The sequence below is a fragment of the Propithecus coquereli genome, unplaced genomic scaffold, assembly GCF_000956105.1.
Source record: "Propithecus coquereli isolate 6110/MARCELLA unplaced genomic scaffold, Pcoq_1.0 Scaffold390, whole genome shotgun sequence".
Lineage (NCBI taxonomy): Eukaryota > Metazoa > Chordata > Mammalia > Primates > Indriidae > Propithecus > Propithecus coquereli.
The window spans coordinates 211,846-235,097 of NW_012149619.1; the positions used below are offsets into that span (position 1 = coordinate 211,846).

The window sequence follows — 23,252 nt, forward strand, 5'->3', positions numbered from 1 at the left end:
TTAGGCTGTGAACTTCCGTTTATGTGATGCTGGTGGCAACGCAGAGTGTTTACTTGAAGAGCACAGGCCTCAAAACCAAGTCATAGGTGTCTCGCGTGCTCTGGTTGAATTTCTGACTTAGTCAGGGAACAAGAGCCCCTAGGAGGCTGCTGGCAGAGCTGCGGCCGGGGTTTAGAGGACAGCCGTGGAAGGCAGAGGACAGTCGGCAAGGCAGGGCCTGCGCTGCGGGAGCTAAGGGAGGGAAAGAGCGCGTAAGCCGCAGAGACATTCTGCAAGGGAAGCAGAATGGTATGACGGCCCGAGCTTGCAGCTCCAGGCTTTCTGGCAGGGAAGGCTGTGGATTCCTGGCCTTGTGACCTTGGGCAAGCTACTTACCCCCTCTAGACCTACATTCCCTTCCTCAGTCAAATAGCAATGACAATATTTGCATAATTGCACTAAAAATATTAAAGGAGAAAAGGAACAGTCCTGTCTCACACAGTAAGTGCTCAATAAATGTTAGCCCTTTTTTAGTAACAGTAGCTGCCATTTATTGGGTACTTACTATGGGCCAAGTATTGTAATTCTAGTTTTGTCTGAGTTTGAAGACCATGTTTTGTTGTTGCCACATCTTCTGATCATTTGAAGACTGGGGAAGTTGAAGGGAAGAGGTCGGAAGGGCTCAGAGTTGGAGAAAAGGTTGTTAGTAAAAACCTAGGACCGTAAGACAGTAAGACATAGTAGTTTCTTTGAAAATTATGTCTGGTAAAGAAAAGTGTTAGGAAATAATGTTAGAGATAGATTGAGACCAGATAATAGAAGACCTTGAATACCAGAGTAAGGAATAGCTTTGAAGGAATAGGGTCATCCTTTAATTGTGAAAAAAATATTTCAAACAATGAAATGTCAGAAAAGACTTGTTATTTATCATGGTTCCAGAGAGGAGACATACCTAAAACATGAGAAGAGGCTTCAGGGAAGCACATTTTGACCTGATATGTACATAGGTATATAACATACATACATATATGCACACATATATGACACCCACCCATGCTCCCCAAAAATAGAGTGCTCATTTAAAAAAAAGAAAACAACCTAAAACCCACTATGAGCAATATCCTGTGCTACATCTGTAAGGAATGCAGACATGAGCAATCTGAAATCTTTGCCAGCAGTTTATAGACTTAATCTGTGCATCCCTGTCTTGTTCTGGTTATGACTTATTTATTTCCACCTGGAAAGTTGGTCAGGATGGGCAACCAGCAATAGTGCCACAGGGAAGGAGAAAATTAAAGTAGTAAGAGTAGTTTGATTACATGACTACCGGACAACCATGGCATGTATGAGACACCTTATGTATCATATTGAAAAGAAGACCCTCCTTATCCCCCCAATCATACTATTTGGGAAACAACCCCACCTTAAATTTGTCTCCAACAAAATTTCTGGCATTGATCTGTTGGACAGCCAAGACTGGGAGGTAAAAATTTGCTCTCCTTTTGTTTTAAACCACATTATTTTATTAATAAATCAGGTACCTCTCTCCCCACAAAATGATATAATGCTGGAAGTTATTATACTTACTCTTTTAAGTACCTCAAGATATTAAATATTCAACTTAATAGTAAGTAAGTGACAACTAGAAAGGGTTTCACTTTGTCTACTATCAGTTCTCTGAACTCTCAAAAAAGAACTAGACTAATAAAAATGTGTAGCTTTTGTGGGTCCCAAAAATCGAGTGTGCTTTGGGAAACAGGGAGTTAAAAATCTTTCGGAAGTTAACTTGGTATAAGAGTATGAAAAGCCTCTGTTGCTCTAGTTCTGAGGAAATGCTCTCCTTTTTTCCTAATAAAGCTTCTTACAGAAGACAAACTCTGTACACAATAAACAAGGTAAGTATAGGAAAGAACTACTGCAATTCATTAACTCTCAAAAAAGTTATTAATTTTGACATGTAAGGGAAACTTTACTTATGAATGTGAAATGTGCTTCAAAGTGCTGATCTGTTAAAATTCCATAAAACAAGCCTCAAAATGCAAGTCATTTGTGCCAGCTACGAGTAAATAACTGAAGCAGCATTTCCAGAGAGACTAGGGCAAAGGACAGAACAAACTACAAATCAGCAGAAAAGAAACAAAACACAGTAGAATGTTAATAATTCATCATAGTTACTGCTCTTAAAACCAAAGGAACTAAACAATACAACCTTCATCTGTTAACATTTACTAGTGTGTTCATCGTCTCTATACTGTCTGAAGCATGTAGTGTATATTGATGTGGATAGAAAATCAAAGGCTACAGGAGCTTTTTCTTAGAACAGTAATTTTAACGTGTAAATTTAGATTTTGTTATTTTGCTTTCTTCATCTCACATTATAATTTCTTAAAGGAAGAATATACAGACTGGCTTATTAAATATTATGAAGCATTCATATTTTATTTTTCTATGTATTTTGTTTGTGTGCTTGTTTATTTCCTGAGCACAATGTAATGACTGTTGATGTGAATTCTGGAAAAGCAAAATTAGAACTTTGAAGAAGACCAAAAATAACAGAGAGGCACCCTATTGTTCTGTGAAAAACATTAGGCTTGGAATCAGAAATATGGGCCCCAGGCCTAATTTTCTCCTAAGTTCCTGTGGAACCTCAATCAGGTTACTTAATGTCTCTTTCCTTCACCCCTGCAACGGAGATGTCAAACCTAACCCCTCCCACCTCCATCTTACAAAGTGGGTGTATGAAGAAGATTACATAATAAATTAAATTGCTCTGCAATTGTAATGAATTATTCCTGTTGTACCCCTATCAAACAACCTGGCATTACTAGTGCATAGTATTTCCAGTACTTGAACATATTTGATTTTCTGGGTGATTGAGTATGAAATCAAATCAGATTTAGCTTAGAGTCATTTCACCAAAGGGTTGTAATCATCTTAATATTCTGGATGATTTCCCCTAATAAGACCCCCTTTTGAGTAACACATTCCAGTGGAGAGTCCATGCTGCCAGTAAGTTAGGCCACATCTAGATAAGCTCACGAGATGTGGTTGGTATATGTAATATGTCCCAAGATATTTTCAGGCATTACAAAGACTTAAAAATCTCTAACAGTTGCTTTTTCTTTAGTGTTTAGGGAAAAAATGAGGAAGGCTTATAAGAAAGTTGATACAGAATTACCAAAAACTTCATGATAAAGAAATTAAAGGATGTTTCAAAGTAACATTTTAAGTCCTACTGATCATTGATTTGGTCCTTGTGTTTCTGAGTGTGAAAAAGCATTCTGAAAAAGGGTGCTGGTTCAGGAGGAGATCTCTGAAGATCTGCCTTTGGCAGTTCATAGAGGTGAGATTCCAATGCCCTCAGATCATTAAAAGTGCCTGAACTCATTTCAGGGATGAAATATTTTTAAATGCCAGTGGAAATATAAATATTGAATTGGACACATTTTTATTTTTTATATTTTTTGAGGTTAGCATTATATAAACTCTTTTTATTATTACAAATAATCATGAAAACCCCATTGGGTGACATTCTAGCTGAGGGGAAAACAGGATTTTTGTGTTAGTCTGAGATACTAATTTATTACTGTATTTAGTTCTACTGACCATCTGAGGGAGTTAGAAGTTAAAGTAAAAAGCTGTATCTCTAGTTGTAATCCAAATATGGCAAAGGGCAGGGCTAAGGAAGGGAGTGTCCACATAAAAAACGGGGCTCAGAACTTGTAACAGAAAATTAAAATATGCTCCACTCAAGGGAACTCTGTACTTTGCACTTTGGCTAAAGTCTCATTCAGATTTAAATTTCTAAACTTTTCTTAAGAAATTAAGTTTCCCTTGATCTCTTCTCTTCTGAACTGCAGAAATCAGATAAAACTACTTGGTGAAATGACTTCTCATCATGTTGCTGAAGAACCTATAAAAAAGGTTGCTATCTTTGGAGGAACTCATGGGAATGAGCTAACAGGAGTATTTCTGGTTAAGCATTGGCTAGAGAATGGCACTGAGATTCAGAGAACAGGGCTGGAGGTAAAACCAATTATTACTAACCCAAGAGCAGTGAAGAAGTGTACCAGATACATTGACTGTGACCTGAATCGTGTTTTTGATCTCGAAAATCTCGGGTAAGACTATGTTTTGTATTTGTGTATGTGTGTGTGTGTGTGTGTGTGTGTGAGAGAGAGAGAGAGAGAGAGAGAAGTGGTAGGCGTGTGAGAGAGAACATGTATATGAATATGCATATGATAATTCATGTCTGTACATATAGTCGCTATGGTAAGATCACTTTCACTTTGAATCATACTGCATTGTGAATTACACAGTTATCTAAAGTGGGCATTCACATGCTCTTTTATAAACTTTTTTAAGCACCAGACTATTCTTACTTGATTTTTCTTCTTAAATGTATTCTATACAGACTGAGACAATAAATAAAAAAGACTTTTATTTTTAAATCATATCCTTAAAGAAACAAGACTTAATAATCCTTTGCATAAAATTAGTGTTAGGCCACTATGCTTATATAGATATGTGTTAACTTTCTAGGAAATTCTCTACTATGTGTTCATGCAACTGTGCTTATGGTAGTGCATAAAGTTCTAGTTAAGAAAAATGTGATGTTTCAATTCATATATGTTGAGTAAAAGAGTGAATAAATACCCATTGTCAGAAAACATCAGACCACCCTGTGATCTGAGGAGTAGATGTACTTAATTTCATTGGTGGGTTGTTGCAGATGGGGTGCTGTAGAGGAGAGGTAAAGACACTTCACCTGAATTTTCTGAATCTAAATTTCAGCTGATTTATAATACACATGCAATCATAACACTCTGGGTTTGGTCCTTATTATTTTTGCTTTTGTCTATGCCATAATATCTATGACTATAGGTATATATGCCTGTAAGTATTTGCTTTTTACCACTTCTTTCTTTCATTTACCTAAAAATATTATTAAATACCTATTTTTCTCAGAGCACTCTGCCGTGTACTGTGGGAGTACAAATCTCTGTACGAGATGGTTTCTACCACTCAAAGAGTTGGTAGACTACTAGCTAAGATAGGAGGCACACACAAGAACGACTACTTGCACTATTCTATGTTCTTGTTTTCTGATAAACACTAATTTGAGTTAGAGAATTCCTTGGGTTTAGTCTCACCACAGATCAAAAGATGGATACTACTTTTAGTGCAAATATGCCTCATTTTATGGAACAAATGATTTTCAGAGCAGTTATACAGTAGTCATACTTTTTGTATCAAATCATATTTTTATTAGCATAAATTTTAATTTCAGAAATGTTGTATCTTCATGACTGAGGTTATGTCAACACAAGTAATGTTTATCTATTAACCTAAAATATCTGTTAACTAACTCTTTTATAACAAGTAAGAATTTGTTGAAGAATAATTCCTTCTTGTCAGCATATTAACTTCCCAAATAACTCTGAAATGGACTAGGGTAAGTTTTCTATGACCACCTGATAGTATGCACTTCAATGACATCAATCTTTTAAATTAAATTTACTTTCTATTTCTTATTGTTAACACTATTCAAAGGTTAAACAGTTCTCTTTCAGGGTGGTTATGAAAATTTATGAGGTAGATAATTAACTTCTTCCATCCTCCCTCTCCCAAATTTATTCCTTTTCTTATATTCCTCATCTCAGTGATGGCAACGTGACCCACCAAATTCCCCGTGGAAATCATCTTAGAATCTTCCCAGTTTTCATCCCCACATCTAGTGGGTCACCAAGTCCTCCCGATTATTCTTTGCAAGTATTTCGCAAATCCTCTCCATTTTCACTGCCTTAGTTTATTTCTTCTGTTGGCAGTTAGCATAGCCTCCTAAAGGGTCTCTCTGCATCCAGCCTTACTCCAGTCCTGCCTGCCACCCATTCTCCATATGATAGCCACAGGGATCATCCTAACATGCGAGCCTTACCATCTTTCTCCCCTGCTGAAAATTCTTTAAAAATCTATCCAGAATAGACCTAAGCAACTAGTATAGCTGATAGTGCCCTTCTGGGTCTTGCCCCTCCCAATTCTTTCAGCCTCATCCCTTGGGACTCTTCCAAGGGGAGCTGGACTCCAGGCATGAAAACTCAAAGTGTTCATTACTTTTCAAAACTTCAAGCTTTAACTCAGAGCAACTAAGTAGGCAGTGGTCCCATTTACCAAATGGGGTAGAATGATGTTGAACCAAATTGGTTGGAGAAGACCTCATGGGATTATTTCATGAATTAACTTTTAAAATGCTAACTTATTAATATATACATTAGGTTGTATTAATGTATATATTATGTATTAATATAAACATTAGGTTTGGTTTGCATATAATAGAAATCTGAGAATAGTGGCTTAAACAAATAAGGATTTCTTGTTCACAAATAAGATGCAGGCAGTTCAGGGCTGGTGCAGTGGTTACATGGGATCATTAATGCCACAGGTCCCTTCCAGCTTCCCACTGCGCTATTCTTAGCGTGTAGCTTTGTCCTCTTAGTTTTTGTTTCATAGTTGCAAAATGGCTATCCACCTTCCTGACTTCATTCCAGGCAGGAATTACCCAGGTACAAACTGTAGGTCCCTTGAAGATACCAGCAAAAATAGCCAGGGAATAGAAATAGATGGAATTATAGGCAAAAGTGGGTGGGTGGTTTAATGAGGAAAAATAAATTTAAACCTTTATCGTATGTAGCAAAAAAAAAAAAAAAAATCCTAATCGTTGCAGGTGGTGGGGAGAGAGTGGATAGAGGCTCATTTGAAAACACAAGAAAAACTATTAGCCCTTGTCCCCAAAAAATACATACATGCATGTACCTGCATTTTTGGAGGATTTAAAGACACTTTATAAACTTTGTCCCTGGACCACTAGTGGTTCCTGTACCTCAATTAAGAATCCCTAATTAGATTATGTGGACACCTAAGTTTGACTATTTTTGTGCACTAGAATTAGCTAGAGTGGGAAAAACAGTGCATTTTATGATTTATCCCCATAATAGATAACCCACTGCACCATAACTACTAAGAAAATAAATATTCATTAAATTAATGGATATGTTTTACTCAAGGCTGAAATCAAACAGTAAATTCTGTTTGATGTGTCCTATCTGTGACCAACAACATGAATGAACTATTATTTTGCAGGCATGCCAATGCAACATTAGTTACATGGAATCGAATGAAGAAAAAATGTGATTTTTCATTTATAAAGGTTTCAAATAAGTTTTCACTTCCTATACAGATTTTTCATATTAAACATTTGGCAACAGATTCTTTCTATACTGTGTTCTTATTGTATATTTATGTTATCTTAGCCACGATGTTAATCTTTTTCTTTCTGCTATTATAGCAAAAAAATATCAGAAGATTTGCCATATGAAGTAAGAAGGGCTCAAGAAATAAATCTTTTATTTGGTCCAAAAAATAGTGAAGATTCTTATGACATTATTTTTGACCTTCACAACACTACTTCTAACATGGGCTGCACTCTTATTCTTGAAGATTCCAGGAATGACTTTTTGATTCAGATGTTTCATTATATTAAGGTAATGTTAATGTTATTAATTGATAAGTTAACATATGACCTGTACTTTTAAGTCAATTATGGATGTGAGACAACCAGAAAAGGATCAAGTGGGAGGGTCCAAGAGAAATGGGATCTATTCTACAGCCAGGCTTGGGAATCTGGGGCAAAGGGTGGTACCAGAAGATACAGGCAATGGTGACAGGCAGGAGAAAAGGAGAGGAAAAAATAAAATAATACAGAGAATAAAATAATAAAACACTTGTGGATGCTTGTGTCTACAAAATTATATATTTTATGTATATATAAAATATATATATACAGCCACCTAATTGTAGGCAATTTGGTAAAACTGAATAAAATTAATATTAAAATGTTACATGGTGTAGTTGAAGTATGTCAATTACAGGGTTTTAGGAAGCTTAACAGTCATTTAATGTTGACTAAAGCCCAATGATAAAAAGATTGGCTCCCTTTAGACCTGTGCCTGTCCCCATTTGACTTAGATACCACAACACACATCCAACCTGTCAGTACTTCATATAGCTCATCATTTTAAGGCTCAGAAATCTACAAGATCAAAAATTCAGCAATCCAGCGCCTATAGCTAGAAAAAATTTGCTACAAAATAAGTCAAGCAAAAACACAAATAATGAATTGTATATTTATTTCCGTATAATAGATATCCTTCCTTCCTGAGAGGTAGTATTATTTAGTGGAAACAGTTTGACCGCATAGTAAGGAGAACCTGGGTTCAAGTCCTGGCTTTCTCGTTCACCAACCATGGACAAGATACCAAGTCCCAAAACCTTGCTTTCTTCATTTTATAAAATTAGCGTAATAACACTTACCCTATATGGGTACTAAAAGCTTTAAATAAGATAAAGCATTTAAAGAGTTTAACTTAATACATAGCCTATAGTAAAAATTAACTTTTTTCTTTTGAGACAGGGTCTTGGTCTGTCACCCAGGCTGGAGTGCAGTGGAGTGCAGGCTACCTGTTGCCTCAGACTCCTGAGTTCAAGTGATCCTCCTGCCTTAGCATCCAAAGTAGCTAGGACTACAGGCACAGGCCACCACTTCTGGATAATTTTTTTAATATTTTTTGTAGTTAAATTTGTAGTTGCCCAGGCTAGTCAACTATTGTTTTTTTTTCCGTTAAGTTTTTGACAATAACTGGATAGGAGTTATTTCTGCCTGTAGGAGATCATGATGCAGCTATTGTTTGTTGCTCACTGAAGAGAGACCTCAATGCTTCAGTTGCCAGACACAGAAGCAGCATGGCTGATACTCAGTTATCAAAACAAAAAAGCCTGTCTCAAATTCTTATTCAGATAAATGGGAGGAGGGGGAATCACCCAACATCTGTAAAGACCAGGACCACAGGAATAGAAACAGAATTTTTTAAGAGACCACTGCTAAATGTAACCAGTGTTGAAAACAAAAATAACTAAATCCATGAAGAAGGAAATTTTATTTTATGTTCTTTGAACCTAGTTCTGGAGAATTGTTTAATGTACATTTTACCCAGAAATCTCTGTATGATTTAATTTTATATACATATGTTTTTATATGTATGTTTCATTTGTATGTTTTCAAAGCTATAATAACATTGGGTTATAAAGTGTTTCATAAAGCTGTCTTACTAATCTTAGTTAATGAAGTAAAACATATTGAAGGCATCATTGACTCTGTTGCAGCAAAGAGAACAAAACATATGGTCTTTACATAATAAGAAAGATGTTTTAAATTTTTTTTCAGACTTCTTTGGCTCCGTTACCCTGCTATGTTTATCTTATTGAGCATCCTTCCCTCAAATATGCAACCACTCGTTCTATAGCCAAGTATCCTGTTGGTAAGTCACACTTCCCATTGTCATAACTGAATAAAATGTGTCCTGGCTGACACTCTGGGAAAATTATTTTTAAAGAACAATTTATAGCTACTTTGCATATCATTAGGCTTATAATTATCAAGTAACAAGCAAATTAACCCCAGGGTTATTATTTGAGGCTCTAGCTATACCAAATTTCCTCAGTTTCATTGAGAAGCTTTCTGGTTTTGTTCATATAGTTTCCTTTGCTGTAATGCTTGGCCCTTCAACTTAGTCTGGCATAATTCTTCTCATCTTCGAGATACAGTTCAAATGTCACCTTCTATGGAACCTTCTCTGACTCTACTCCACAGAACTAATTACTCCAAAAATTTGTACATTCAACAAATATTTATTGTGTGCCCACTAGAGACCAACACCGTGCTAGGTGCTGGGGACGTAACAATGAGCCAGACACACAATCTGCCCTCAGAGAGCTTAGTATCTGAGGAGAAGACAGACGGATACTAGGCAATTACTGCGCAGATTGATAAATGCTATATAATTATAGAGGACTATAAGAGCACAGAGGAAAGACCCATCCCAGTCGTGAAGGATCACAGAAGGCCCAAATAAGTGGCATCCATGCTGAGATCGTGTGTGTGTGGAAGGGAAGGGGTAAATTGGGACCAGTTAACAGTATTTTAGGCCAGTGCTTTAAAATTATGTGTGGTGAAAGACCATTGTTTATTTCCAATCTTCTACAGAGCAATACCATTGTAAAATATAATAAAAAGTGAATCACTCGAAAAATGATCACATACTTGAATGTTGCAACAATGTCAAATTGCTATAAAAGTGTCTAAACAGTTACTTTAATTTCTTTGCTTATCTTTCCTAGAACTAGTAGCAAACAGTTGGTGGATCAGACCTGGTCCTCAGACAATACTTTGAGGAAAAAGGAATATCATGTACAAAGGCCTCAAACCCCTGATTGATTACATGCTATCCTGATATGCTGTATTCTCCATTTATCTTAGCATTCTCTGTTCCCTACCTCCTTCTGCAGGCTAATAGTATATGTTTAATAAATATTAGCTTAAATTACCAGTGAGAACACAATTCAAACTTATAAATGATCGTCATTCCCACATATCCCACATAGACCCATACAAACTTATCCATTCCTGCCCAGTTTCTATAACTATGACTATACAGTATATAAAACACTAGCCATCTAACTTTGGTAATACATACATTCATGAGCTTGTCCAGAGTGGTCAGGTTTGACCAGATCAGAAAGGCAGTGGGTCTCTGTTTCTCAAAAGTGCTTGTGGTCCCAGTGATCTACTCCAGGCTGTTTTCTGGCCCTGTGCTTCTCAAGAACTGGGTCTGAGATTTTACCCTACTTACAAGCCAATGGGTTAGCTTTCCACTGCTTGGTGAATGCTGGCACAAAATGCAAGACTTCTGAGACAGAGACAAAGAACAGATTATTAACAATAGTATTAATATTAATAATAGCAGAGTGTCCACATTTTTGCACCGTTCTCCAAGCCCCAGTTCCCATAGGGTGACACGAAGAGAGCCATATGACAACTATGCTTGCCAATGGTTGCATTTTAGGAGAAAAACACTAAGCTGGGGGAACTTGGATTTTTTATAATGGGCAGTAAACATGCCTGCCCTTTGCTCCAAGGAAGACATCATCCCTACCTCCCAAGGCACTTCACTATATATACATCCTCAAAAAGATAACCTGGCACAAAGGTACTCAATATCTTTCTCACAAGACATACAGAAACACAAAAGACCCATGAAAAATCTTCTCCCAACATCCCTCTTAGCACCTGCTTTGCAATACAGTCTTCATGAATGACGTTTGTTATCCATGTGCTTGTTTGTCCTGTCAGTTACTAAGCTGTGACTTCATCTTTACCTCCTGGTAACTTCCAACATGCAGCTCCACACTCTTATATACCCTCTCAGATAGACGTTCTCTTTTTTCTGTATTCCATTCTCTTTCCTGAGTGGCCTATTAGCATAATTAATTACCTGCAGACTACACTACAATTAAAATTGCTATTATAACTTAAAATATTTTTTGTTAAATCTCAGGTGTTTTAACCAAGAGTCATTAAACTTAAAAGCAAGTTGGCAAACAATATAGGAAAATGAAAATCAAAAATCATCCTGGTTGGCCGAGCGCGGTGGCTCACGCCTGTAATCCTAGCACTCTGGGAGGCCAAGGTGGGCGGATTGTTTGAGCTCAGGAGTTCGAAACCAGCCTGAGCAAGAGCGAGACCCCGTCTCTACTAAAAATAGAAAGAAATTAATTGGACAACTAAAAACACATAGAAAAAATTAGCCGGGCATGGTGGCGCATGCCTGTAGTCCCAGCTACTCAGGAGGCTGAGGTAGAAGGATCGCTTGAGCCCAGGAGTTTGAGGTTGCTGTGAGCTAGGATGTCACAGCACTCTAGCCCGGGCAACACAGTGAGACTTTGTCTCAAAAAAAAAAAAAAAAATCATCCTGGTTATTTAAGTATTGATACTCCTTGTGCATAATAAAGGGATCTGTTGGAACAAACTAAATATCCAAATATATGAAATTAGCTGAAACAAACCAAAGACTCAGAAATAATGGATAGAGATCCTATTTCTCTGTGACACAAAATAAAAACATAAGATTTTCAAACTTTCAAAGATCAGTCTTGGTCTATGATATTTATTGGCAATTCCACTCTTAGCCAGAACAAATATCTGCTGATATGTTTGGCTCTTATAATAGAGCCAAATTTTTTAAGTATTTCAATATGAGGGAATATTAAGTTCATTGTAAATAATAAGAAATATTGTATGTTCTCCTTGCAACTTTGCTATTAATTTATTTGGACTACTCTTACATTAAGCACTCACTGAAAATAAAAAACACATTTAAGATTGGAGAGACACTCTTTCTGAATCAATGTTTTATGATACGCTAAAACTATTGCTTCATACAAATTTGCTTTAACTTCTAATAAGGCACCTTTGCATCCTATTGCTAACTCAGCTGAAATGTGACAGGATCATTCTAAGTAAACTTTATCCCAGAAACAAACAATTTGCTGCAGCCAGTCTTATAATCATTCTCTCTCTCACACACACACACACACACACACACACACACACACACACACACACGAAGAGTGACTAGACACAGTCTTCTCTTAACTTTCTCAGAACAGCCATGTCTCATTTGAGTGATTTTTATGACAACCATTCCTTCAGCTCCACTCCTGACTATGCTAGGGTCATGTCCTACTAATTCAAATATTCTGCTCTGATATGGGGTCCTGTGTCAAAGTTAATTTTTGATTTGGAAAATACTGCCACCCTACTTATTAGCCTCCACTCACAATCAGAAAAAACAAAAACAAAAAACTTCAATAACTGGCTCTTCTGAGTCAAGTGCCAGTCCATAGCTTCTTCTCCACCTAAGACTACCAACTACCTTCCATGTCCTCCATAAACAAGAATATGCAGAATGCTTTTGGCTGCAGGTAACTCAAAATGGCTTAAGCAGTAAGATAAATTTATTATTTTATAAAACAGCTCAACATCATGAGTGACCAGGTTACTTTTATCTTTCTAGTCTACCGTCTATAGTATGTCTATAGATGACCTTATGGTGACAAAATGTCCACTGTAGTTCCAAGCATCATATGCCAACATGGTAATATCTAGAGGGGACACAGGAGCTCCCCTGCAGATCTTCCATTATGGCCCCTTGGTCAGAACTGGGTCACACATCCATTCTTAAATCAATCACTAGGGTAGTGGTGATTACTATGATTGGCTTAAACTATTCAACATTTATACTTGAGCTGCAGAAAAATTCAACTACCTTGAAGATTGGAACCCCAACCAAAATCGAGATTCTCTTATAAAAGAGGAAGGTGGCACGGATTTGGGGTAGGCAAACAACAATGTCTTCTATGGTACACATACAGGCATATCCATAAACATACTTTTTCACACATTTGTGTAAATCATCTATGCACAGATGCATACCTTAGCCACACTTATGATACCATATACCGAAATGTGTGTTTATACATATACAGAAGAAAGCTAAGCACAACAAATAGAATATGAAGATGAAGGAGAATATAGCAAGATTTTGTGGATTGGAAAATAACAGAAGTGGGTGAAAGTAGGATGAGTATAGAAGAATGCAGTATCTGAATTGGGTAGAAGCAATGAGGGTAGAATGAGGGTAGTACACGTGGTTAGTGGTTTGACCCAAATGGAGAAGGTGATGATAGGAGAGATGGCTTTGTGGGAGACTTGTACAGGAAGGAAGGGATTATATAAGTAGTTTAGAGAAAGAGTATTTTGTAAGTGTAAGGATATACAGCCATAGGAAAGAGACCTAATAGTATAGTCATAGTTTTATTGAGGTGAGAAGAAATTAATACCAATTTTTCCTACAGAAAATTAAAACCATTGCACTATTGTGTCAGGATGAGTTGTTATATTAAGTGCAAGAATGTTGCTCTAGTATCACATAGATTGTCATATTGACTTAAATCCATGATTGATCTAGTCTAGATTTCTATGACTCCATAAATGTCCTTCCTCCTGTCAAACCTGAATGTTAGATCTATGAGGGTTTCTCTTTATGTCCACCTATTGTTTTGTCAGCATAAATTTGTCTACCTCTTTTACTATGTTATGATTTTGAAATATTTTTACAACATTGAAGGAAATTGAAAGAAAAAAGGACCCTGAGATCTTACTATTTCTAACATAACTCTTTGTTTTTTTTTTCTATGTTCTATCCCAGTTTATATTCACTATCTGTATAACTTGAACATGTAAATGTTCTGCTTCATTTTTTGCCAACATTATGTCTCAGATATTTTCCATGATGGTACATGGTCTAGCTTTTTAATAATTTTAATGGTTGGATTCTAGATCTTGATACATGAAAATGCTCATTTTGTAATATAGTCTTACACTTAAATAAATGTGACTGTATCTTCTTCTGTGCCTAGGTATAGAAGTTGGTCCTCAGCCTCATGGGGTTCTGAGAGCTGATATTTTGAATCAAATGAGAAAAATGATTAAACATGCTCTTGATTTTATACATGATTTCAATGAAGGTAAGTGGGTAATGAAGGTAATACATATAAAACTTAACCACTAAACATTTAAATGGCAACTGGAACCTAGGTCAAATTTACCATGCTCTGTCAAGTAAAACCTCCAAATGAAATCCTGGCCGGGCACAGTGGCTCACATCTGTAATCCTAGCACTTCGGGAGGCCAACACGGGAGAATCCCTTGAAGCCAGGAGTTCAAGACCAGCCTGAGCAACATGATGAGACCCTGTCTCTACCAAAAGAAAAAAAATCAAATCCTTATTTTCCTATTAATCTCCATTTTAAAAAACAAAGACCAGGAACTACAAATGTCCAATGAACATATAAAGGATGTTCGACATCACTGTCAATTAGAGAAATGCAAATTAAAATGAGAAACCATTTCACCTATTAGAGGGAAAATATTAAAATCGATAGTATTAAGCATTGATAAAGGTGTAGGAAAAGGGGATACTGTCATTGTCTGCTGGTGAACATATAAAGTGTTTCCCTTTAGAGGATAATTTTACAGTATCCACTTCTTAAAATGCACAAATCTTATTACCCAGCAATTCCACTTCTCAAAGAAACACAAGCACGTGCACAACCAATGTGTTGTGTACAAGATTGTTATTGCAGCATCGTTTGTAATAGCAAAACAATGGAAACGACCTGAATGTCACATCAGTTGATGAACAGTTAAATAAAATAACATGGAAGAATCTTCAAAACACATTGTTAATTAAAAGATAGCGAGTTGCAGACTAAAACATATGGTATACCTATTTGCTTTAAAATAATAATACTAATCACTTGCTAGAATACATATATGTATATATGTTAATGTATCACAGGAAAAGCTCTAGAAGAAAACATACCAAACTGATAACATTGATTACTGGGGAGGTGAAGAACAAAACAGATTAATTTTTTTTAATTATATTCAATAAGAATAATATATTCGTGTATTATTTTTGTCATTAAAAATTAGTTAAATGGTGACTGGTGAGTGGGATGGGTTATGGAACTGTACGTACTATCTGTTCATGTATTTGGTGAATATAAAACTGCACTAAAAAATGAAGTCTATTAATTATATAAAATAAGTTTACTTTAAAATTGAAAAAATACTTAAAATCAAAGAGACAGTCTACAATGTAAACAATTATTGCAATAGGCTGAGTTAAAATGTTGTTGAGGAATGGGTAATTATAGTGACAGAGCTGGGTGCATAGTTCAGCGTCTGTGGGAAGTGTAGTTCCTTAGCCTCAGCTTGTGCACCCTACTGCAATCACAGGAATTTCTTTTGTGCTTGAAAATCCTTTGACTCCAAAGTCATGAAAACCGAAAAGTTCCTTTTTACTGCCTTTATCTGAGAGCAGGCTCTATACTGTCTAGCTGGTGTTGGGAAGGTCACAACATATTCACAAGAAACCCTTCAAATAGTAAGTGTGGGACAACAATACATTCAGAAATGATGCACACAGGTAGAAGGCCACAACCCTGAGTGGAAACCGTGGTTTTCAGATACCCGTCCATAGATTCCTACCACAGGGCTGGGGAATAGTAGCTCCAGGACACCCCACCCCTTATCCCTGCTTCAGCCAGAGAAGTTCCTCTGTCTATTTCATTACTCTTCCATATAACATTTCATTTAAGCAGGGGATTCTACAATTCAAAAATTTTAAACTGTTATTAATTCAGACTATCCAGTTTGGTGGGTTTTTAACTAAGCATCAGTATCCAAAAAATGCTGACAAAAGAATCATAACTGCCTAGAGAAAAGTCTCTGGGGGTGTATAAAAGAAGGTCTTCGCCCTTGACTCTGTGCTACTCAAAATCATTATTAGTGACTTGGATAAGGACATATGTGACGTGCTTATCTAGGTGATAGAAGGCAGGAAAATATCAGGAAAACATCCTGATTGAGAAAGTGGATACCAGAAGTCCTGACGATCTTTAACAATTGTTTAACCAAATGTTTAAGATTAAATACATCAGGGACAAAGTTTTGCTCTTAATGTTTAAAAAAATTCCAGAATGAGGAAGGTGATGGTCTTTTTTCTGCCATGAATAGCACTTGGGAACTGTGAATAAATTTTGAGTCCATAATTCTGGAGAAACATCTATAAAGAGCAGTTTAACCAAAGAGAGAGTTGAGAATGTTGAAGAGTTTGAAAACCATAATAAGAATAATTCCTCAGATGCACATGGAGCTTTCAGTTTACAAAGTACCTTCACATACATCTTCATGTATGTGACCTCATATGAGTAGTGACTGATAGAACTAAGGATAATTAGACTGACAAAAAGAAGGCTCAAGGCAATTTTATTTCGGAGTTTCCAAAGATTACATTGGAAAGAAATTAGACATGTTTTCTGTGACCCAGGGGGCAAAATAGAATCAATGGAATAAAGTTATCTACAGACAGAAATTTCTAATTAACAAAGCTGAACAACAATGAAATGGACCACCCTTTGTGAGGCTGGAAGATGTACGTGGTCAGAACATTATGAATAATATGCAAGCACTGATGGAAGTTAGGCTTTCAGGGCTCCTTCTAACCCTGAGATTCTAAGTAGCAAAAACATACTCCTTTATGTTCCATCAGTTTTTCCTTTCCTCCCACTGGAACTTCTGGTTTAAAGAAATGACATCTGGTAAGTTCCCATCTTCATCTTGGAAAGTGTGGTAGATTTTCATTCTTCCCTTTCCCACATCCACATCCTTGCAGTGTGATGCTTCAGATCCTTCTGTTAGAAGATGGAGTCTGTTTCCCCACCTCTTGAATCTGGCTTGGCCCTGTGACTTTTTTGTGTGCCACAGAAGAGGCTTGAAAAGGACTTGTTCGTTGAGGCTTGCTCTCTTACTGCTCTTGGGATATATGCGCTGTGCATCAGTCCACACTGGCATGCTGGATAACGAACGGCTATAAGGTAGAAAACTCAGGCACCCTAACTGACAGTCATGCGGCTCCAGCTGACAACCTGTCAGATGCCAGACACGAGAGTGAGGCCATCCCAGATCATCCAGCCTCCAGATGACCTGCCAGCCCACCACAAACACATGAGCAGGACAATCAGAAATCAGTGAAGCCAGTCCTGATCAGAGGAACTACCCAACCAATGCACAGAATAATGAGCTAAATTAAAAGGTTGTTGTTTCAAGCCATGAAGTTCTGGGGTAGTGTGTTACACAGCAAAAGCTAACTGATACGGAAGTGATCACAGGGTATCCTCATTCTAACTCTGAGTCACAACCCTTTGAGTTGTGACCATAACACACTGTGGGCCCTGTGGTGGATGGAAGTGCATCCTGTTTGTCCAGAGATTACCCAGTGTGTTTGTAAACTACTCATTTTCCAAGTTTCTGGGCATCGGGTTAATGTTGCTGCATCTTTGGAAGTTGGACTCCACTGTTAGCAGACTGCCTGCATACCAAGATCTCCCTGCTCACGAGCTCTTCAAGTGTTGTTTAATGTACTTCGCTAAGAGAAAGAGCATTAGACTGAAGTCGCCTAATTTGCTGTAAGTCCTCCTGAAAATATACAGTCATAGAATGTCAGAGCTGGAAGGGCCCCCCAAGATAAGCTAATCCAAAATCTTTGTTTGACATATAAAATAATTGAGCCTCAAAATGTGAAGCATCTTGTTCAAGATGACATAGCTAGGAGATTAGAACCCAGGTGTCCTGACTCCCAGTCCTAGGCTGTTTTTCTCCCACGCTGACTTTTTGAGTTCTGTTTTCTACCTCTGTCCATTGGTGTATTTGTGGACAGAGGGCTGATAGGAGTAATTCAAGAACATTTTTTGGCTTAGGGTTGTTTATGAACATCCTTAATTAAATGTGGCGCGTTCTCCCTGTAACTCTTTTCATTTTGTTGTTGTTGTGGTGGTGGTGGTGGTGGTGGTTCCTTCTTTAAATTATTAACTTCCCTTTTTACAGGAGGATTTTTTAGTTTCTATTTATACATATTGTTTTTGTCATAGGAAAAGAATTTCCTCCCTGTGCCATTGAGGTCTATAAAATAATGGAAAAAGTTGATTATCCCAGGAATGAAAGTGGAGAGATTGCTGCTATTATCCATCCTAATCTGCAGGTAACATTTGCTGTTCCTTTAAAATATTAAAAATAATAATTCTCTACCTTTAAGTAGAACTTTACAGTTCATACAGCATTTTATACATATTGGTTCATTTGATTGTCTCAAAAACATTGCAGTGTAGGGAAGATATATAAATAAATATTTATTGAGCATAACTTGTGCTGGCTCTGGGGATACATCAATGAGTATAGTCTGTACTCTCATGGAATTTATAGTCCAGATATACTCACGTGAAAGTGAAAATTCTACCCAACCACAGTGGGTAGGAATTACTACATCCATTTTAATATAAGAAAATAGAGGCTCAGAAGTTAGATCCTTTCCATAGCCATATAGTTACCAATGACAGATCCAAACTAATGTTCTTTGCAGTTGACCAAATTTCTGCTACCTCCCCATGATCACCACTGAATAAGTTAGAGCACAACAATTAGAATCTCTTTCTTTGGTATGTTTTCTGCCACGATTCCCTGACTCTCCTCAGAACCCTAGAATCTACTTCTCGCATGGTTTGATCAATAATGGCATAGTGAAGGAGGAAGAAAAGGCTCTTGAGAGAGCTTAGGAAGTTTAAATCTGGAAAAGCAGGGAGGAGCAGAGGTTCCAAAAAGCTAAAATATCTATTCCCCATTGTGAGTATACTACACAATCTCAGACTTCAGAGACGGAAGAGACCTGGTAGATAATCTAGTCTGGGGCTTTCAACCCTGGCTACATGTTACCAAGAGAGCTTTTTGGAAAATAACAATGCCAGGACTCCACTCTGAGATAATCTGATCCTATTGGCTTGGGTAATCAGGGTTGAAAACCAGTGATTCAGTTCAAATCTCTATTTAATGACTCTAATAGTCATCCAGACTTGCAACTTAATTAAGTGGCCTGACCAAAAATACAAACTAGTGGAGCAAATCCTGCTTTGTGGCTTAATGGGACCCAGGTGGAAACCTGAAGTAGGTGCATTAGGCAATGATTTGAAGGAAAGATAAAGATTGGGGAGAAGAAAGGAAGTAAACGATATAAGCGACAAAAACACCCAGTACAAGAAACAGAAGCCAAGGTGATGATGTCATAACAGACTAAAACAGGAGATTTTGAGTTTTATGATATCCTTAAGGATATTCTTGGGTACAAAAATAATCCTGGGGGGCTGAGAAGTGAGATTCATGAGAGCAGTAACAAACAGGGTCCATAGTAGGTCTTGAAAGTTAGGAAGAGTAGTTTTGATTTGATAGATGATAAAGAATTCATTCAATAAGGAATAAATATTCCATAGGAGGGATTGATTGGTTAATTATTTCAACAAATATTTTTGAATGACAACTAAGTCTGTTCTGGGTCCTGAGATTGAAGATAGGCAAGGTCCCTCATGAAGGTTCCATACCAATGGGGTGAGAACAGACCATGAATAAGTAAACAATATATAAACCATGTCATTTCAAACTGCAACAAGTGCTAATAAAGCAGAGGATCACAAAGAGTTCCAATTAGATGGAATGGTTACAAAGCACCATCTCTGAGATGGTGGCACTGAAGCTAGAGCCTGGAAAATGAGAAGCCAGCCACATGGAAAGCAAGTGCAAAGGCCCTGGGGCTGGAACAAACTTGGGGCATTTGAGGAACACCAAGAAGACCAATGTCCATGGACAGTAGGAGTGAGCAGAGGACTGTAGACCCTGGAGCCAAAGCAGGGACATGCTTATGAGCATAGATTTTGTTCTAAGAGTGATGGTTCTTAATTAGGGATGCTAATAGGAATCACCTAGGGGATCGCCCCCAATGCCTGGAACCTACCACAAACTGAAACAGTGCTTCTGGAATTCAGGCCACATGAGAATCACCTGGGGAGGTTTTTAAAAATCCTGATTCCCAGATCCCATCCCTAGAGATTCTGACTTAATTCATCAAAGTGGAAACGGAATCCATTGAGTTCACCAGGTGATTTTCATGTGGCTGCGGTCTGGACAGCCCTGTACCACAGTGGAGCCTCTGCAGGTGGGGTAGGCACATGTGTGCTGAAGTTCTTTCAGCAGTCCTGGGGCACGCCTCTGCCTGAAAGCCACTGGTCCAGAGCAATAGTTCTCAACTGGGCCACCCTGTAAAATCATCTGGGACTTTAAAACAATAAAAACAAAAACAGTGAACTATAAATGGACAGCATGAAGGATTTGAGGAGGAGGCGGAGGAGGGATCTGAGGAGGGATTTGAGGATACACATAATTGTGTATCTTGATTACATGGTTATAAGTTATATGCCTATGCTAAGCATATGTTAAAACTCATAGAAGTGTACACAAAAATGAGCGAATTTAACTATACGTAAATTTTAATAAAATAAATTCTCAAAATAACGATGCCTGGGCCTCACTCTCAAGATTCTGATTTGATTTATCTGAGATGGGGCTGCCCCTCTGCCTACGTATATGTATATTAACATCCAGGCGATCACAACGTGCAGCCGGGATTGAGAAAATTGCCGGGATGCAGCACTTCTCAAACGTTAATGCTGTGCATGTGAGTCTCTGGAGATTTGTTAGCATGAACACTTTGATTTAGTAGATCCGCAGTGGGGAATGAAATTCTGCTTTTCTAACAAACTCCTGGGTGAGAAATGCAGAATCTCAGGCCTCATTTTAACAAAATCCCCAGATGATTTGCGAGGACATCAAAGTTCGAGAAGAATTGTTCTAGGGTTCCTGCAGTGTGATGGCATTGGAGCTTGAAGCCTCACAGGTCCAAATCCCTGGTGTGGAACCTTTCGGATAACTCAGTTGTTATCCTCCTGTGGCAGCACATTTAAAATACACCCGCCTTGTCTTAGACTTTTTCCCATTCCACCCTCACCTTCTCACGCCAGTCCCCATCAGAATAGAATCTCTGGTGCAACATGGCTCATTTTTATATCCCCAACAGTAGAATGACTTGCACACAGAAGGCTCTTAATGGATATTTCCTAAATTTTGCTGAACAGAATTTAATTTCGGTTGGCAAGTGGTAGACTGTGCACTTAGGTAGACACGCATTCGGTTTTGCTTTTAAATATTATAAATGTCTTCGGCAACATCCAAGGTAAACCTGGTATTGAAGCAAACTTTACTTATACCTGTCAGGTATAAAAATTAAAAGGGGAACTCTTAACACTGCTGCCAAAATTAATTGCACAATTTCAGTTTAGTCAGATCACTCCAATGCCTCTCAATGTATCACTTGTGTCTCTTCTAAAAGAATAGAATGCTATAATTTGTGAGTTGTGTAGAGTCTGACATAAATTTTTAAAGTAGGATAAAACACCAAATGTAATTTATTTATTTTAATTGTTTCCTGGGAGGATCAAGACTGGAAACCACTGCACCCTGGGGATCCGGTGTTTTTAACTCTTGATGGGAAGACTATTCCGCTGGGCGGAGACTGTACCGTGTACCCGGTGTTTGTAAATGAGGCCGCGTATTATGAAAAGAAAGAAGCTTTCGCAAAGACAACTAAACTAACACTCAATGCCAAAAGTATTCGCTCCTCGTCACATTAGAAATCACTTCTAGCTCACTTGTCTTACAGCGTCTTGAAAAACGCTAGTAGTTTGTAAGATCCTCAGGAGCAGAGTTGTGCCTTATTCAGCTTCATCACAGCACCTAGAACAGTGCCTTACTCAGCAGGCATCCAGCAAATGTCTTAAATTGATGACTGTCTTTTAAAGGTATCGTATGTTATGTATGTAGCTTATTCAAAGAAGTGTGTTTCCTATTTCCGTATAGTCTGTTATGCATTATACTTTAATAGTTTAACATTCTTAATAAACAGCCTTTATATTCAAAACAAAAAATTGAAATAGATATATATATAAAAAGTTGTTAACTTGAACATAGAATTAAATGTATGTTTTCAAATACATACTTTGTTTTATTGCACTTTGCTTTATTGCACAACACAGATTATTGTTTTTGACAAACTGAAAGTTTGTGGCAACTCTGCATCTAGCAAGTCTGTTGGCACCGTTTTTCCAACAGCATGTGCTCATTTCACATCTCTGTGTCACATTTTGATAATTCTTGCAATATTTCCAACTTTTCTATTATTATTACATCTGTTACGGGGATCTGTGATCGGTGATCTTTGATGTTACTATTGTGTTTTAGGACACCACAAATCGTGCCCATGTAAGATGGCAAACTTATTCAATAAATGTTGTGTGTGTTCTGACTACTCCACTGACCGGCTGTTTCCCCATCTCTATCCCTCTCCTCAGGCCTCTCTATTCCCTGAGACACAACAGTATTGAAGTAGGCCAGTTAATAACTCTAAAATGGTCTCCAAGTGTTTAAGTAAAAGGAAGAGTCACACTTCTCTCACTTTAAATCAAAGGCCAGAAATGGTTGAGTTTAGGGAGGAAGGCTTGTCAAAAGCTGAGATGGGCTAAAAGCTAGGCCTCTTGTGCCAAATAGTTAGCCAAGTTGTGAATGCAAAGGAAATGTTCTTGAAAAAAATTAAAAGTGCTACACTAGTGAACACACAAATGATAAGAAAGTGAAACAGTCTTACTGCTAATATAGAGGAAATTTTAGTGATCTGCATAGAAGATCAAACCAGCCACAACATTCTCTTAAGAAAAGGCTAATCCAGAGCAAGGTCCTACTTCTCTTTAATTCTCTGAAGATTAAGAGAGGTGAGGAAGCTGCAGGAAGCTGGCAGATGTTGGTTCATGAGGTTTAAGGA

At 37.5% G+C, this 23,252-nt stretch overlaps 1 protein-coding gene across 3 annotated transcripts; it reads left to right on the forward strand.

The window, feature by feature from the left end:
- The first annotated feature begins 1,751 nt into the window (after positions 1–1,751).
- On the forward strand, positions 1,752–22,389 carry ASPA (aspartoacylase). Of its 3 annotated transcripts, XM_012652594.1 has the most exons (7): positions 1,752–1,874; positions 3,840–4,100; positions 7,325–7,520; positions 9,260–9,353; positions 14,353–14,460; positions 18,430–18,539; positions 21,871–22,389. In XM_012652594.1, exons 2-7 carry the CDS (start codon positions 3,865–3,867, stop codon positions 22,066–22,068), a joined length of 942 nt encoding a protein of 313 aa, XP_012508048.1. In that variant the 5' UTR covers positions 1,752–1,874; positions 3,840–3,864; the 3' UTR covers positions 22,069–22,389. The 3 variants fall into 3 exon arrangements, with proteins under 3 accessions (XP_012508048.1, XP_012508047.1, XP_012508049.1); XM_012652593.1 differs by lacking the exon at positions 1,752–1,874 and having other exon boundaries at positions 3,700–4,100; XM_012652595.1 differs by lacking the exon at positions 1,752–1,874 and having other exon boundaries at positions 3,774–4,100; positions 21,878–22,380.
- The last annotated feature ends 863 nt before the right edge of the window (positions 22,390–23,252 follow it).